General features: G+C 36.5%; 1 protein-coding gene across 6 annotated transcripts in view; it reads left to right on the top strand.

Annotated features, from left to right (window-relative positions):
- The window catches only part of U2SURP (U2 snRNP associated SURP domain containing), a 55,898-nt gene extending 44,623 nt beyond the window's left edge, over positions 1-11,275 (top strand). For 5 of the 6 annotated variants that reach the window (XM_082461178.1, XM_082461179.1, XM_082461180.1 and 2 more), the window contains 4 exons: positions 2,313-2,423; positions 4,786-4,904; positions 6,152-6,328; positions 7,482-11,275. In XM_082461178.1, coding sequence (XP_082317304.1) covers positions 2,313-2,423; positions 4,786-4,904; positions 6,152-6,328; positions 7,482-7,620 — 546 coding nt within the window. In that variant the 3' untranslated portion in view covers positions 7,621-11,275. The remainder of the gene's footprint in view (positions 1-2,312; positions 2,424-4,785; positions 4,905-6,151; positions 6,329-7,481) is intronic. The other variant, XM_082461182.1, reaches the window with a different exon arrangement.
- The last annotated feature ends 6,615 nt before the right edge of the window (positions 11,276-17,890 follow it).

Below are 17,890 nucleotides of genomic sequence, written 5' to 3' on the forward strand. Positions count from 1 at the left end.
TCAGTGAGGGGAGGGTTCTGTAATGGGAGACTTCCTTATTTCTTGCCCCAAGGTGGTGGAACATTCCCAGTAAATATTAGCAATCGTGTAGCAGTCAGTCCAGAATCTCAAAAGTGTACATGAGAGTGAATTTTAATACTCTGTCCATTCATTTAACAGTATTTTATATGCTACTGGTTGTCAGTGCTGTTCCTCTTACTAACTTATAATACCTACCACCTTAATTTCCACTTCTCCACTTACTCACTGTTGGGCTGGTACAAGTTCTTGCCCACCTCTTTCTCGATATCACCAAGCCAAAAAGTTAATAGAGAAAACGTTTTGTTTCAACCTTACACAGAATCAGTATGATGTCAATTTTAAGTAGAGAGGAGGGATTTTCAGAGTTAGTAAGTTGATTCATTTTTCCTGAGGTATATTCATATACATTCTTTATAAAATTGTAGGGGAATAAGATGTTGTGTTATCAGTGAATGTGCTCACCCGTGGACCTTTTTCAAGCTGCACTCTCCCAGTCTTACTGAACTGTGCCTTACTGACCTGATGGATCTGTTGGAGTAGAAACAAAGATTGAGTTCAGTAAACAATGTATTTTCTTGATAATTGAATTACCCTCTTATAAATGCCAAAACAGACTGTTTCTAAATGTTCTGTTTTTTTATTGACTTGAAAGAAAACCGTATGATACAACTTTTTTGTTAATTTGGATGGTTCTACACTGTATATGTATATACTGATATGTGCTATACATGCATACACAGAGGTGCACATACCAACACACCTTATATATATACATATATATACATTATATACATATATATATATACACACATTTCCCTACATATACATTACATATATATACATATATATGTGTATATATATACATTTCCCTACTTTATATGTTCTTTGAGAATCTGGCCTCTCTCTTTGTTAGATACTCAGCAATTGTTCATCCTGCTCTCATAGTGGCTACCCTATCGCAATTTACTTAGCCTTTTGGGATTTGAACGTGAGCCAAATCCTGATTTTAAAATGTAGATCTTGGCTTTGTTATAGAATTATCTATTCTTCTCCCTTATTTACTCTGAGATTTAGTCACCTGAGTAAAGGTCCACAACTGGTGGCAAATTTGAACTAGAACTCAGGGCTCATGAGCTTTATTCATGCACGCTTTCTTCTCTGCCCCTAAATTCAAATGTCAGTTTCTGAATTGAGAATTCAGTGAATACCTTTTTATTGGAGAACCCTTAAATAAAGAATTAAGTTCTAATTAGTTTTATTATATACTATAGTATATATAGTATGTATAATGTATATTTATAGTGTAGTTTTTCTTTCTAAAAGCTCTTTTCTTCCCCACATGTGTCGTAATAAAGACGTCTATAGCTGAATATTTTTTACCATGGGATTAATAAAAACCAAAGGATTTGTGTTATAAAATATTGACATTCTCTGCAAAGCACTTAGAAAACATGCAGCCATAAATTACAGTGTTTACTGGAAGCAAGTTCTTAATCTTTCAGATTCTGCTTAGAGCAGTGCCTAGGCTGGCGTTTTCTTTTCTCATTCTGCTGTTGTCTCCGTTTCTATCATAAGGGTTGGAGGAGTGGAACACTAGGTGGGGAGCCAGGTGAAGGGTCTTCTTTGTTGTTGAAGTAGAAAGATCCCTTTTCTGCCCTCATCCCTGAGGAAAGAGTGAATAGTTGAGGGGAAAGGTGATACACTCGGCACTGTCCCAGGGCAGCCAGGGGATAGATGGCTAACAAGTCATCCCATGGGCTGCTCTCTTTTGAGTTGGGACCTTTGTGACCTGTTTTCTGGGTGCCCTGGACTTGTGCTTGTGCCTGGGTTAGGCCACATCAGCAGGAACTGTAGCTAGGGATTTTATAATAATCTTCAAAAGGTGCTCTAGGAATGCCTTTCTTTCACCAAAGTAACATTCAGGTCTGTTGTTTGACTCTGGGATGCTTAACTCTTAAACTGATTTACCACAAATTAGAACAGTCATTTTTGTCAAGTCATCTCGTGTGGCTCTGCAGAGAGCACGTGGGCCAGAGTCTGATTACTTGAATTCTGCATAGTTGGGCTTGTCTGACAAGTGGCCTTCCGATTAGAGAGTTACACATTGATGTTATATTTTGACTGAGTCCTTAATCAGTTACTGTATGTTTTTATGTTTTATGTTGCTATACTTCTGCTTTTCGTTTTTATACACTTGTTTCAAAGAAGAGAGTGTTTTTTAAAGGAGCAAAGCACTGCTTGAGAAGCTATAGTGATAAAAAGATTTATTTTAAATATGTGTTATTTCACAGCTCAAAGTTATGAAGTTTCAAGATGAATTAGAATCTGGAAAAAGACCTAAAAAACCAGGCCAGAGCTTTCAGGAACAAGTAGAACACTACAGAGACAAACTTCTTCAACGAGTAAGGAATAAGTATATGCAGTAATATGCATTTTCCAGAGTTATTTGTTTGACTGCCTACAATATTGATATGTTGGGGTATTTAAGGAAAAGAATATTTCAAATTATATCCTTTGTCTAAATGCTGAATATTGGTAGCTAACTAGGGACATTTGAAACTTGACGTTTTACAGTTATTTCAGCGTGGAAAGCAGTCTTAGGGCAACAGCACACTGTTTTATTCCTGATACTACCTGTGGAGCATGAAATCCTGCTAAGAACATGCTTTCAGAACTGGAAGATCCTATAGAAAGAGTCACATTTGTGACAGTGAAACACCAACAACCCTGAGAAGTAGCACAGGGTCACAGATGGAGTTAGGGTTTGGGAATTTCATTTAGGACTCCTTTTCCATTGTGTCCAAGGAGGGACAGCAAGTGGCAGAACATCTCATCTGTGAGTTCTAAGCTTTTGAGGGACCTCGTATTCTTATACATAAAAAAGTGTGTAGGGATATACAGAGAATTTTAGAACAAGGAGGCCTACATGATAATTGTTGAAAGAACCTAGGAATTTTATTGGAAGTGCTATTAATTTTTACCTATATCTTGACTGTCATTACAAATAAAAGATTATAGAGAGAAATAGAAACAACTAGAAGGGAGCTTAAAATCATACAAACCTATTAATGGTGACGGGAGCACAACAGTATGGTAAAGCAGCTCGTCGCTGTGCAGCACTGTGGACTCCCGGCGCCGCTGTCTGCTGTGCGCTCCCAGGCACGCCACTGAAACCTGCTTTTACTCTGTGGAACTGGGTTGATAAGTCCCAATTTTGCAGGATTGTGAATTAGATAATAGCTGCATTACTCTTTATTATTGAATTAAAGTGTTTAAAACATCTTGAGTGTTTTAACTGTAGTCTGATTCCTATGAAAGTATCGATCAGGAAAATGTATCCTACAGATCACCAGAGGAATTCAGTCTCCTCAGCATCACTTTTTAAATTTGTGCTCAGTATGTTGTATTTGGAAAAAAGATAAATGAGTTGTTTTTTTTAAAAAAAAGATGTTATGTATCGGAACCCCACGAGTCCCTTTGGAGATGGTGGTAGATGTTTGATCTGCATGGAAGACTACACCTTGAGATGCCCACTGGGTCTAATGTAGTAATACATGTATTACCATTTTAGTCTCCTTGCATTCCATGGTTGTAATTGGAGGGAAGAATGTATTTTTTGAAGGTATATACTAGGGGTCAGCAGACTAGGGCCATCACCTCTTTTTTGTAAATAAACTTATTAAAACACAGCCATACCCCTTCACTTATTATCTGCGTATTATCTATTGTGGGTTTTGGACTAAAGTGGTAGAGTAGACCGGTTGTGGCCCACAAAGAAAATATTCACCACCTGGCCCTTATGGAAAACATGTGCCAGCATCTCGTGTAGGCTTTTTATCAGATATCAGTTAGCTTTCTTGATGCATACAAATCATAGAGAAATTTAATTCCTGTTAGTGGAGAGCTGAGTTGGCTTTGTGGGTTCATTGTCTATAGCCACTCCTTTAATTATCAATAGAAATCATAATTTCAAGTGAGAAGTGGCAGTTGTAGCAGTTGGGGATTAAGCAAATAAGTTATTTTTTGGTTTATATAATTATATAGTCATGTAGTCAGTTTGTACTTTTATAAATTAGGATTTAAAATTTCCAATATGATTGGTACTTGTTTCTCACTAATAGTATTATCTGATGGCCGATTATTGTGAATAGCTCTTTCTCCTTTTCAACATATTACTTTGTAAGGGCTTTCCTTTGATTAAATCAACTTGCTGTACCATTAGAATCACTATTGACAATTTTATTGCAGTCTGAGTTGGAAAGGTCATTGTACTGTTAGCTTTTTCCAATTTTTTTTAAAGTGGAGGGACAGCACTCTATAGGTAGTGGCTAAGAGAGCCCTGGCTCTAGAGCTTTGGCTCAAATCCTGACTTCACCATCCTGTATGACCACAGGCATGGTACTTAGCCTTTCTGAGTCTCATTTTTCATCTCTAGAATGAGGATAGTGCTATTCCTAGGCATGTTTTGAAGAATTACATGAAATGGTATATGGAAAATTGTTTATTAATTGCTTGGCCTGTGGTAGGCACTCAGAAAATGTTTAGCTGCTGTCTCTGGCATCACTATTATTATTCAGTATAAGTAGAAGAGTAGAAGAAATGACTGGTTTTCTGGAAGAGTAGGTATTTAAAAAAAATAGTTATACCTTCAATAGTAATTTAAAAAATAGTTAACTAGAAGAGGCAATATTGTTTCATAAATGAGATTAACCAGGTTGGTGTTTTTAATGGCTAAATACTTTCTCTTTAAAAAAAAAACAACAGGAGAAAGAGAAAGAATTAGAAAGAGAACGAGAAAGAGATAAGAAGGATAAAGAAAAATTGGAATCTCGATCCAAAGACAAGAAGGAAAAAGATGAGTGTACTCCAACAAGGAAAGAAAGGTATAACATTTCTCATTTAATGCCTATACTGGTTTCAGGATTTAGAATCATGTTTCATTTTGTAATATTTTCATCACTGGTGCCAACAAACTGGAAAAGTATTTTTGTGTGTGTGGTAAACATGTTTGGCTTCTGCCTGCAGGAGGCAGAATTAGCTGAGAAATGGGGCAGTCAGTTGGCACTTGGCTTAGTTATCTGGGACATCATCCCTTTACATGGTTCGTATGGTACCTTAGCCTTAGTTCAGTGCAAGAATTCAGTTACTGTATTAGGTATCAAACCTAAGACTTAAATAACTAAACAGCCTGCTAGATCTTACCTGTTGCCTCCAATATAAGCTTTTCTTCTGTGCTGAGGCTGATATCTGTAAACTTGAGTCTCCTGGTCCTGTTTGTAAAGGGAGTTTGTGTACATAGGCCATAGGGACTTGGTCCTCACTTTAAGTCTTTATTCTAATCAAAATCATTTCTCTTTTAGTTTTTATTTCTTACTTTCACAGTTCCTAAATCTCTGATTAGTAGAGAAAATTACTTCAGTTAACAGAATTGAGGTTTTCCTAATAAAAACCAAGCAAATGCCAAGAAAAAAAATTTGGCTCAGTCACTCTACATATAGTTACAAGTAACAGTTATACTAATTGGTTAAGTAGTAAATCTATCACTTTTTTGTTTTTTATTATTATCTTGATATAATTTCAGATTTATAGAAAAGTTGCAAGAATAGTATAAAGGATTCCCAGATATCCTTCACCCACATTCCCCCAATGTTAAAATATTTCTCCTTTTGCTTTATTTTCTTCTTCCTCTTCCTTTCCCCCCTCATCCCCAATCATTTAAGAGTAGTGTGCCTACATGATGCCCCGTTTTTATACTTAACTACTATAAAAGTTTCAAGATCAAACAACAACAACAAAAAAGTTTCAAGAGCAGGAAATTAACATTTTAAAAAACACTATTGTCTAATCAGAGACCTTGATGAAATTTGGTCCATTGTTCCAATAATCTTTCTTAGAGCAGGAGAAAATCTAATTTAGTTGAATTCAGTTTTTGTCTAGATCAACCTATCTTTAAGACTTATTTGTTCTTAGTATAAAAGGCTTTGAATGTTGTTGGAAAATAACATTAATAAGGTTAGTGAAAATAAAGATAGTGTAAGCTGGTAGGAATTAAAAGCTAATTTAGTAGAAGGAAAATGAATACCTGATCCTTTGCTCACTTATGGAATGTTTTGGGGGCTTTGTTCCGTAGGAAAAGGCGACACAGTACGTCCCCTAGCCCATCTCGCAGTAGCAGTGGTAGACGAGTGAAATCCCCATCACCAAAATCGGAGCGATCAGAGCGTTCAGAAAGATCTCATAAAGAGAGCTCACGGTCCAGGTCATCTCACAAAGATTCTCCTAGAGATGTTAGCAAAAAGGCCAAAAGGTAAACGCAAGTCATTTTTTTGTAATACTTGAAATGCCAGTTTCCTTGTCATTCCACCAGCTTTTGAAAATAATTTGGTTGGCAGCCATTTTTTAAAGGATTTTAGAAAACCAAACAGATATACTTTCATTTTAGAATCTTCCTTCCCATCTCCCCACCCCAGCCTTGTCATGACTAAAGCACAAGAAAGCTTCCAACAAGTAAAGACCAGCCAAGAATTTTAAACATCAGTTTCCTGTGGAGTAGGGATAGCTGCTTTCCTTTCCTTTCTGTTCTTTAGCTTCTATAGAATATTCTTTGATTTTTGTCAAGGCTGAAAGAAAAATACATTCTCCCTCCCCACCCAACAGTAATCTTATTAGCAAGTTCTTGGGTAGAGGCTTATGGACATAGATACCATTTCTTCAGTGTTTAATTTAGTGTGTTATATACTTTTCTCCTCCTAGTTCCAGAAAGGTGGTTCAGAAATGTTTTATTTATCTAGTGTTTTATAGAAGAATTTTTCTGAGAGCTAAAACTGCTTTTTATCCTAAAACGTTTTTATTGTAACCATTTTTAGTAAAATCTTTATACAACAGATAAGTTTCTTTTTCTAAATGGTGCTTGTGCATATATTTATATACATGTTCATGAAAATTATATATATGTATATATAATTATTTGTTTTGGTAATTTTCATGAATAGCACTTACAGAGTTATGCTGTCTTAAATGATTCCCTCAAATGATATTGCAGTAGTTGGTTCTTTTCCCTTCAAGAAGATAGGCTGCAAAGCTGCTGCATTTAAAAGTTTGTGAATGATCTTGGATGCCATTTTGAACTTTGGCTTATATAATCTGGGGAGCTTGTTAAAATGCAAATTCCCAGTCCCTACCTCTTGAGATTTTGATTCAGTAGAGCAGTGGTAAGGCTCAGGAGTCTGTCTTTCTAAGCATGCATACCACCAATGATCACTGATGCGGTGCATAGGAAGTACAAAATCTGTGTGTGTGCGTGCACACGGTAGGCAAAGTATAAACTTGGAAAGTTTACAGCCTTTTTTATTTCAGTGACTTTCATTGTGCTCTCTTAAAGATCACTTTAGATAATTTAAGGATAGTCAGTTTTGATCACATGAGTACTTTGGTTAAATTGTTTTTGTTTGTTTCCTCAGATCTCCATCTGGTTCAAGGACACCTAAAAGGTCTAGGCGATCACGGTCTAGATCCCCTAAAAAATCAGGGAAGAAGTCCAGATCCCAGTCCCGATCTCCACACAGGTCTCATAAAAAGTCAAAGAAAAACAAACACTGACATAAATTTTTAAGATGCTGTCACTTATTGGAAATGCGATTTTGTTTTGTGCCTGAATGGTCTGTTTTTTAAAAAAAAACAAAAAAACAAAAAAATCTAATGAAAGAGCATTCCTGGGGTTTTTCTTTGTTTGTGAATGCATGTGTAAACTCATAAGTAACTGCATCTGTAGACCTGTCGTTGTTTTATATTGTATAAATACTTTCATTGTGGCTGTTTCTCAAGGTGAAATTTTTATTGTGCTAATGAATTTCATCAAAAATGTGTATAATGGATCTGCTGGCAGTAGTAATATTTTGTTTTAGGATGTTGTGACTTAGCAAAAAATAATACAGATGTCTTCCCCCCTTTTGTAGCTTTGACAATTTGAATTAGATTTCAAATAAAATCTGAACAGAAAACTATAACGTTGTTTTTTTGCCCTATCGATGACATCAAGTCCCTTAAAGTCCTACTTAAGTGAGTTTAGCACTTCTGCTGTGTTTCTTATACCTAATGCACTTTACAAGCTCCATTGTTCAGGTAGCTAAAGTTTTATATTTACTAAGATGACTGTCAAAATTTAGGGACCTGAGACTCATATTTGGTAGGTTTGCCAACCAGTTTCTTTGGTAAGGTTCCCTTAAGTAATACTGATACCCAGAGATCAAAAGACTAGGCAAATGTGGTGTAGTCTTTTGTTAATGCAATGCCTGGTTAAAATATTTTTTTCTTTTTCCAAAGAAGCAATATGGTTTCAATACACTTAACCTGTGTCCTGAGCAACTACTTATTTTCAGGGAAAAATTAAATTTCCATCTTTCGATTTCATCTACTTAATTCATTTACTTAAAAGAAGTTTTCTAATAATAGTTGGCCATAGAATTTTTTTTTGAAGGTTATCCTTTTACAGCCCTCTGTAGGCTGTCTTTCAAACACTGTTATCAGAATATTTCTACAAGGTTCAGTTTAAAGCACCTTTGTTGGTTTTTTGGGGTTTGTTTTTAAAGAATTTAGTTTTAGGTTTAGCTTTAAGTAAAATTTAAAAGTAAAATAATTTTCAGGAAACTTAACATCCAATGGTTTGTAAATTAAAGGTGCAAAAAGTGGATTTAAACCATTTGCAGAGTTGGAATCTGTAATACAGTGGTAATAAATTGCAGTATGAGGAAGAAATAAGAAAACTTGTGTAATGTTGAATATAATATTGCTATAATGTAATAAAGGGTTATGTAGACTTGAACTGACACTACTACTATTTGTGAATCTTGCTTTCAGTTTTTCACTTAGGCACTTTATACAATGGTTTGATGTTTTTTCCCCCTCTTAATAGAGTAGAAAACTGTTCTAATAATGGATTGTTTTGAGTTAGCTTGTTTTTTAAAAATATCTTTTCAAGTTGTTTTACTTAGTCTTGCCTAGTCACAAAATAAAAAAGCTGTACTCATGATTCAAGGAGTAGGCATATCAGCTGAGCAGTGAGGCATGTTATTGCCAAACTGGGCAGACCTACAATAGCTGTAGAAATGAGCCAATCAGATTATTTTACTTAGTGGTTCTTATCAACATGCAATATTGCTTGAAAGTTATTCCTTTATCATTCACTCTTTTGTTTGTCCGTATTGTTAGGGTGTTAATTACTAAATGTTGCTCAGAATAATTAAACATGAACATTTGGTGCTGGTTTTTAAAAACCTACAAATATAGCCATTTTTAAAGAGCATGTTTTTCTCCCCTGTTCATTGCCTGGGAGAGTGGAATTTTATATAATTACCTTTTTTGCAGAAATAACAGTGTTGAGTTGCTGGTGATTGCGGGCACTCTGTCATTCATTGGTATCTAGTATAGGCTTAGAAATTAGTCAGGAAATGATTTTGCCAGTCAAGTTGCAAGGAGTGCTTCTTTTTCTCTCTTTAAAAAAATATCCTGGAGAAGCAGGAGTGTGTAGAAATTGTTAGGTCAGTTTCGGGTGCTTATATTTAGTATTTTTTCTACTGCAGTGGGACTTAGCAGTTCTTTTAATCTGCATCGAGATATAACGAACATCGTTTATCTATCTTAGTTAGAGTGGGTGAGACTGGCTTCCTTTTGGGTGATGGGTGGGGATTGTGTAGGCTTGGTAGAATATGTATTCTGTGAAGTTTGCTGATGTTCGTATTAGATTGTATTGGATTTTTTTCCCCTGGAATTGCAAATGGTATTGTGTTAGGTTATTTCCAACTTAATGAGAAAATATCCAGAGTAAGTGTGTTTAATTCTCCATGGATTCTTAACGGTCAGAAATTGGTGAATTGTAAGGGAGGAGATATTCTCTACCATATTTTTATAATAGTATTTTATTCCTGTTTCCTGTCTAAAAAACACTTAATTAGATAGCAAGACTTCTACAGGGTGGCTAAAATGTTTGTAGGTGTGGCCATCCAGTTATAGGAAACACCCTGTTTCAGCTCTGTGATAGACGGTTATCCTCTACCACAGGTACATGTAGGAGGAAATCCTGTTGGCTACTCTTTTTATAAAGGACGTGGCTTAAACCCTTCACTCTCTAACATGCACAGGGATTCCTTACCAGGTTAATACCACTTAATCTCTCATTCTTTAGCAGGTGAGAGAAAGTAAATCATGTTTGTGAATCTTTTCTTTGACTTTGTATTTCCTTATTACTGTTAATAAGCTTATGGGCACTTCTGGACTGCAACATGTTGAGAAGTTAGAGACTAAAGAACTAAAACCAAAAGCCCTGACCCAAAACATCACTTTTATTTGGCTCAGAGTGTTCTTGGCATTTCTGCTAAAGTTTGCAGAAATTACTATACACTGACCTAGTTTTTCTTTATTGCAGACCATTCCTGAGACTTTTATCCCAATTAAAGAATCTTAGAGGGAGGAAATACTTGCTTATGACTTTTGCATTTTTTCCCACAAACTTTAATATTCTTGAGCACTTGAAAATATTTTAAAGAAATTCTAATCGTGAGCCAATATAGTTTATTAGAAATACTCTGCACATATTTGCCTCCATTGTGGTATAAGTTCTGAAAAATTACATGGCCACGATAATAGTATATGATTATTAAAAATGAGGTAAAATAAGTATTGTCAAAGTGACTTAACCTGTTCTGATGACCACAACAGTGTGATTTCTTTAGCAGAAAAAGTTGTTTTTAAAAATAAATAGTACCACTTTTGTAAGAAAATAAGAGCTTCTTTTTGCTTTGTTGTTTTCCTCTTCTATTATATATTAATGGAAAAGCTACAGAAAATTCAGTGCAGGTACTAATGAAGACACTAGTATAAGTTTAAAGGAACATGTGACTATAAAAACTCATGAAGTGCTTGGTTTCTTCATATTTCACATGCATGTTTTAGAGTAGATTTTAGGGAGTATTTAATTCATTTTCCTTTTGGCATTTTTCTTTATTTTGTTATCAACTTCCCAGGACTTAGATGATACACAAATACAGATCCCAGGGGATGTGTTGTGATGCTGGACGAAAAGGTGGGAATGCGCTGCTGTCCAGAGTGAGCCATGTTCCAGTGTTGAAAATTCAATGCCTCAGTGTTTTTTCAGTACCACCTCATGGAGCGTCAGTGTACACGGATTATATGTATAATTGGTTATTTGTATAGTTTTGTAGATCTGTAGATAAATGCCCTCATTCATTTTTATATGTAATTGTGCTTGGAGTATTTTTGTGTTTTATTCTTTGACTTCAACAGGGTCTTGTACGTTATATCTTTGGTGATTTGAAATATCAGGAAAGACAAATTTTCAGAAATGAGAATAATACAGTTGAAATCAGCTTAGCTGAAATATTCTATAGCAAGACAATTTCTTTTGGGTGTACTGATTCCATAATTTAGTTACTCTTGATGTAAGGATTCAGTTTATTGTGGAGTTGCTTTCCAGACTGTCACTTTATAGTTTTTCTACATAAAGATTATATAGTTGCAAACAAAGGTTGTGGAATTTCCTTTTTGTTGTTGTTTTTTGACTTTTAATTACTTTAATAAAATACGTTGTTTTCATAGCAAACTTTAGACTGTTCATGTAATTTTCTCCATACAGTTTTTCTAATGTATCTAGTTTTCAGCAGTGTTATCCCAAGTGAAATAAGTGATGTGTCGTATTTATCATTTATAGCTAAAATGTTACTACATTTTACATGTTTAAACCATAATAAAATATTGTCATGATAGATGATTTTTTTGATAAGGAAATTTTAGTTCCTTATTGGTTCCACTTTTTTTTTTTTTAATGATTTATTTATTTATTTATGGCTATATTGGGTCCTCGCCTCCGTACGAGGGCCCTCCCCAGCCGCGGCAAGCGGGAGCCACTCTTCATCGCGGTGCGCGGGCCTCTCACTATCGCGGCCCCTCCTGTTGCGGAGCACAGGCTCCAGACGCGCAGGCTCAGCAACTGTGGCTCACGGGCCCAGCCGCTCCGTGGCATGTGGGATCCCCCCAGACCAGGGCTCGAACCCGCGTCCCCCGCATCGGCAGGCAGACTCTCAACCACTGCGCCACCAGGGAAGCCCGGTTCCACTTTTTAAAGAGAGTTTGTTCAGTTTTATGGAGGCAATTTTCAAACATATATGAAAGTAGAATAATAGGATGAGCATTCCTAGTACCCATCGGTCTGCAAATACCAAGTTATTAGTCTCTAAATGTCTCTAAGTGTTTTCTTTTAAAAACATAACCACAGTATCACTATCACATTAAAAATAATTTATTGGTTCCTTTAAAATCTTGTAAATTGTGGTAAAATACTCATAACAAAATTTACCATCCTAACCATTTTTGGGTGTACAGTTTAGTCGTGTGAAGTTATGTTCACATTGTTATGCAACCTGTCTCCAGAACTTTTCATGGTACAAAACTGAAACTGTGTACCTATTAAACATTGCTCCCCCATCCCCACACCCACACCATTTTTTACTTTCTGTGAGTTTGACTACTCCAGATACTGCATGCAAGTAAGTGGAATCATACAGAACTTGTCTTTTTGTGACTAGCATATTTCACTTAGCATAATGTCCCTTCAGGTTCATCCATGTGGTAGCATGTGCATTGGTTCTTTTTTAAAGCCTACTTTTTCTTTTAAAATTTCTATATTTCCTTATAGAATTTGAAAAGTTTTTTCTGCAAATGGCACATTAGCATTTTCTATTTCGAGTAAAAACTTAAAAAAGAAAGTAATACCAAGTGTATATGCCAACCACTGACTTTTTAAATCACTTTTGTGCTGTGTTCTCTTTAAATGATTATGTATGATATGATTTCACATCAACATTTCATAGCATGGGGTGCAAAATACACTTGTAAAGCATATGTGATTTTGAAATTGTAGTGTATTAATATAAATGACCATACTCAAATGCTTTTTTAGTTTATTTATTGCCTGATGAAAAGGAAACTAAAATTTTGGCATTTAGTATACTCAGTGTTTAGATTAGACACTCATTTTGCCACAAAGGAAGAAAAAACTTTTGTTTTAAGTTTTTTTTTTTTTAGTTATTTTTTCCTATTAGAAAACACAGAGCATGAAACTGTTTAGAATAAAGAACTTACTTTTTGATTTTTAAATGAGATGTGGCATAGCATAAGGGAGGAAGAGGAAGAGGCTGGTCTGTGGCCTTATATTTGAACTTATTTGAACTTGAATACCAGCTCTTCCCCACTACTAGCTGTGTGATCCTTTGGAATCTATTCTTCTTGCCTGTAAGATGGCAATAACCTTGCCTGTTTATTGTAAGGATGAAATCACATGTAAATCACTGGCGTGTAGTTGTCATACGGTGATAGTTTAATAAACTTTCAGTGTTCCTGGAGACTAATGATGGGAACATCTTTTAACTAAAAATAGATTAACACTACAATTCTGTAGTACTGGTACCTTTAAAAGATATATTTGTGTACTTGATTTGTATTTATTTAACAGATTTTGTGGACTTACACTTAGGGATGTGTTGCTTTGTTGCACACTGAATATCACTTCATAATTTGCTGTCAAGTCTTATAGATGACGTTTAATTCTTGATCTCCTTTGAGAAAAACATTTTCATTAAGCAGGTTTTTAAAGATACTTTTAAAATTGTCACTTGTTATTATCGAATTCCATTAACCAAAGTTCCTGAAAGGAAGCTCATAAAGCAAAATCCAAATGTAAACAGCTTAAATAGGGTATATGTGTAAAGAGCCTGGAAAATAGTATAAAATAGGATGAAACACTGGATTCTTTGACCAAGTTCAAAGTAAAAAAAAAGAAGAAAAGCTATACCAGTTACCAGAGCTGAGCAACAGTATGTGCTGTTCACAGAATGAGTGGACAGAACAGCATGAGGGAAGACTAAAAAGAGGGTTAGTAATGTGAGGGGAGTTGAACTCCTGTATTTTGTGTATATTTGCAAGTTACGATTTGTATTTTCAGATTATGCAGAAATAAGAAATGTACCCTAAAACTACTTTTAGAAAGGAGAGTTGAAACTACATAGAATTTGAAAAGGAAATTACACTTTAAACTCTACTCAGAAATAATGGCTTTGTAGTAAAGTATCTTTCAGGACATATGTAATGATCTTTGGAGTTCTCAGCAGCTGCACCAACATGAATCTAGAAGAGCAAAACTTTGGTTAAAAACACTATTTCGTTCTCCATATAGCTGAAACACTGAAATCGAAACAAATAAGTACCTCACTATCCATTGGCTACCTTAGCAGCTTAAATAGTCCTGTTACATGAAGTGCTATTAGATGATTTTTCTTCTTTCAGCATATTTTGTTTCATTGCTGCAATAACTATTGGGTGTGAGCAGTTTGTTAAAAAGCATTTAGGAAGATGTTTTTTAGATGGTTTTTAGCCATGCTAAAGTTTTAATAAAGGATGTGTCAGACTCTTTACTCACTTCTGGGAAAGTTAGCTATCTGGGCCTAATACAGGCCTCCCTTATAGGGTGTAGTGTGGTATCAAAAACCAAAAGGTGTTCTGAGTAGGTTTTCTAATCTTTATAGTCTCTAATCACAACATTTAGCTAATGGGAATTTCAACTCTAAATTTCGAGATCACATATGTACCTTATGTATTTCATAGGGTGCTTATCCTCAACTTCTCCTGATATATCCATCTTACTTTAAGAATGTGTCCTCTCCAGAAAAATCTGCAGCATGACCAAGTCTGTGCTAAATACTACTATATATGTGTGCCACAAAGCGGAAGTATCACTCAAGTACTTCTCAAGAGGCATCAACGTCAAAGTACCGGTTGAATTCTGAATTGATTGCACTAACTCAAATAGTAGGCATACGTTAGAGAACGTCTTTAAGCAGGGAATCATCTTTTTACCTGTTCTCTTGACTGATGTGGAACTTGTCGAAACCTGTCAGAATATTCTTCATTTGCATGTATTATGAAATCTAATGTATTCTTTTTCTATTACATAATAAAATGGTGACTAACAATATATGAAGAACGAGAGAAAGTTTTGGTGCTAAGATAAAGAATTACTCTGCCTGCTGTATGTTTCAGAGCTTATGGTACCATTCACGACAAGTTGCAGAATTCTACTAGATCTGTTTCCGTGTATTTCCAGAACAGCTTATCTTATAATAGTCTTCATGATTAACAATCACGGCACATACACTGATATTGTCCTACTCAGTGAATAGTTCACATGATTCTCTTCAGGTACCATAGCCTATCACAATGGAATTCAAAGTACTTAGCTACAGAGATCATCACATCGTGGCTTTCCTTGTACCTTATACATCCTTGGAATATAGGAAAAAAAGCCTTCAAGCTATTTCTAGTGCCTGAGTATACTAGTACCTACCCCTCTTTATCCTAGACTTTGGCCTTTTGTCAGTTTATCTTGATGTCCTTACATGCACCCATTGGGGATCCAAAGGCCCTTGAAGACCTTGCAAAGCTCCTCATGTCTGTGTGGAAGGTGTTTTACCTCTGTTGAAACAGACCCTTTTGTTGAATATGGAGGATGATATAATGTACTTTTGGAGAAAATAGAGGACTTGCCTGACCTCCTTACCTCTTCTGATTGCCTTGTAGTGCTTTTTTTTTTTCCCTCCCCACTTTCTCTGAAGTTTTTAGTTCTTTCCTTGCAGAATGTGTTGAAGACAGCAAGGTAAACATGATAAAATATCTGATCGTGGCTAAAATGATATTTCTCATTGATTTGTACAGATGCTTACCTCTGACCCAAACACTGCCCAGGGCAAGAAGGAAGACTGAGGCGAAGACACAAAATGTTAGACATAATGTCTTCCATCATCTCATGTATGAATGAGTCTAGTTGTCAGACCTCAAGACCTTAGAGCTTTTTGGATATTTTGGGTGGAATGTGATTTCTAAAGAAGAATTTCTGACCTTGATCATCTTAAATAAATCTAGATTAGCTCCTACAGGGCTTGATAGAAAGTTCACAGAAGCTGAGTGCCTCCTTGAGAACCAAGTTCTTTGTATTTTGTAGCCCAGCAGGACTTGGCCAAACAATATAACACGATACCCGGACTCCAAAGACTCCCTTCAACTTTGCCTCGTTGCAAAACGTGGCTTCCAATCACTTCCCAGCTGTGTGGCCTTGGTCACAATGCCTATTTCCTTATCAGCACAAGTGCACCATCCCCTTTATAGGGTTCATCAACAAACTGAGCATTTGCTGCGCACCTGGCACTGTTCTAGGCGCAGGGGGGTATATGGTGATAATAGAATAAGGTCTTTCTCGTGGAATTTACATCTTAATGGGAGGAACCAGACAGAAGATCAAACAAGATCATTTCCAGTGGTAAAAGGTCCTGAAAAACAAAAAGCGGGCGGTGAGACAGAAAGTGGATGAGAGGTGCCTCTTTTAGATAGGGTAGTCAAGGAGGGCCTTGTAGTGGTGGTAATGTTTGAGCTGAGACCTGAGTAATAAGGTAGGACTGGCTGTGTGAAGATAGGGCACTGAGTGCTCCAGGCCCAGGGAGCTGCAAGTATGGCTGTGTTAAGGAAGGAACAGTGTTGGTGTGATGAGGGATGGAAAGCAGTCAGCGTGGCTCCAGTGCAGTGAGGAAAGGAAGGCGTGGAATGAGGTGAGGTTAGGAAGAACTTGACAGTTTTAAGCAAGGGAGTGATGTAGTTTCAGATCACTGGCCACTGTGCAGAGAGGCAAGAGGGGAAACGGAACTTAGGAAATTCTTGGCTGTGAAAATTAAATGAGATCGTATAAGTGAAATATCTGGCATTGCCCCGAGCACATAGCAGCTCTCTAATAATTCAACCTCTCCTCTCATCATTTTCTTGGATCTTGTGATTCCTTTCTTCCCAGCAGAGGCCAAGCATTCACTTTAAGATTAACTTCACTTGACCTCTCTTAAACAAATTCAACCAGATCAGGACACAGCACCCCTGTTGCTGGTATATGAGGAAATTATAAATTGTGTAGACTACATAGCATTCCTTCACTGCCACCCGCTGCTACTACTGCCTACTGCACTGCAGGGTGTTAATAGGCACTACTTGGAAAAAGGAGTTGTGTGGTCAAATCAGTTGAGAAACACCAGGCTAGATAGGCTTCTTTACAGCAGTCCTTCTCAGAACCTTGACTATGGACTATGTATGCCCAGGCAGGAGACATTATGTCATATTTCCCAAACGTATCTGATCTCAGGGGGCTAAAGTTCCTCTGAACATACTTCAGAAAACACTTTCAAACTGTGATTGGGCAACTTTATGTTTTGGAGTCTGATAATCTGAGTAATGGGTTGGTTAGATGAGTCAGAGTCCTTGGGCACAAGTCAGTGAGACCATCTCTCGCTAAATTAAGCAAAAAGGAATTCAGTGGAAGCCTGTCTAGACTGAGAGAGCTGACAGTGCCCTATGGAAAGCCAGATGTGGAAGTCAGCAGGATGTAGAGCGCAGCAGGCAAGGGAGCTGGAATCACAGTGGTGGGCAGTCTGGCGAGGCCCCCACCAGGAAGGATCACAGCTCCAGCCTTCTTCAGCCTCTTTGTTCTTCTCCTGGAGGTTTGGGTTCCAGGAAGGGGGCACCTGATGGACCTAGCTTTCCAGTCATAAGCTTTTAGAAAATATATAACTTTAATGGCTACAAACAATCCTTTACTGTAGTTTGCGAAGACCCTGTTAGAAACTTGGGTTGTTTCCACTTTTTTCTAAACAATGCTGTGATGAACATCACCGTGTATAACATTTTTGTTTTCATTCTTCAAAAAACCTTTTGGATTATTCCCAGATATGGAATAATTGGTTCAAAGAATGTAAACATTTTAAAGCTCATG

Source organism: Balaenoptera physalus (genome assembly GCF_965194825.1).
Source record: "Balaenoptera physalus genome assembly, chromosome: 4".
NCBI lineage: Eukaryota > Metazoa > Chordata > Mammalia > Artiodactyla > Balaenopteridae > Balaenoptera > Balaenoptera physalus.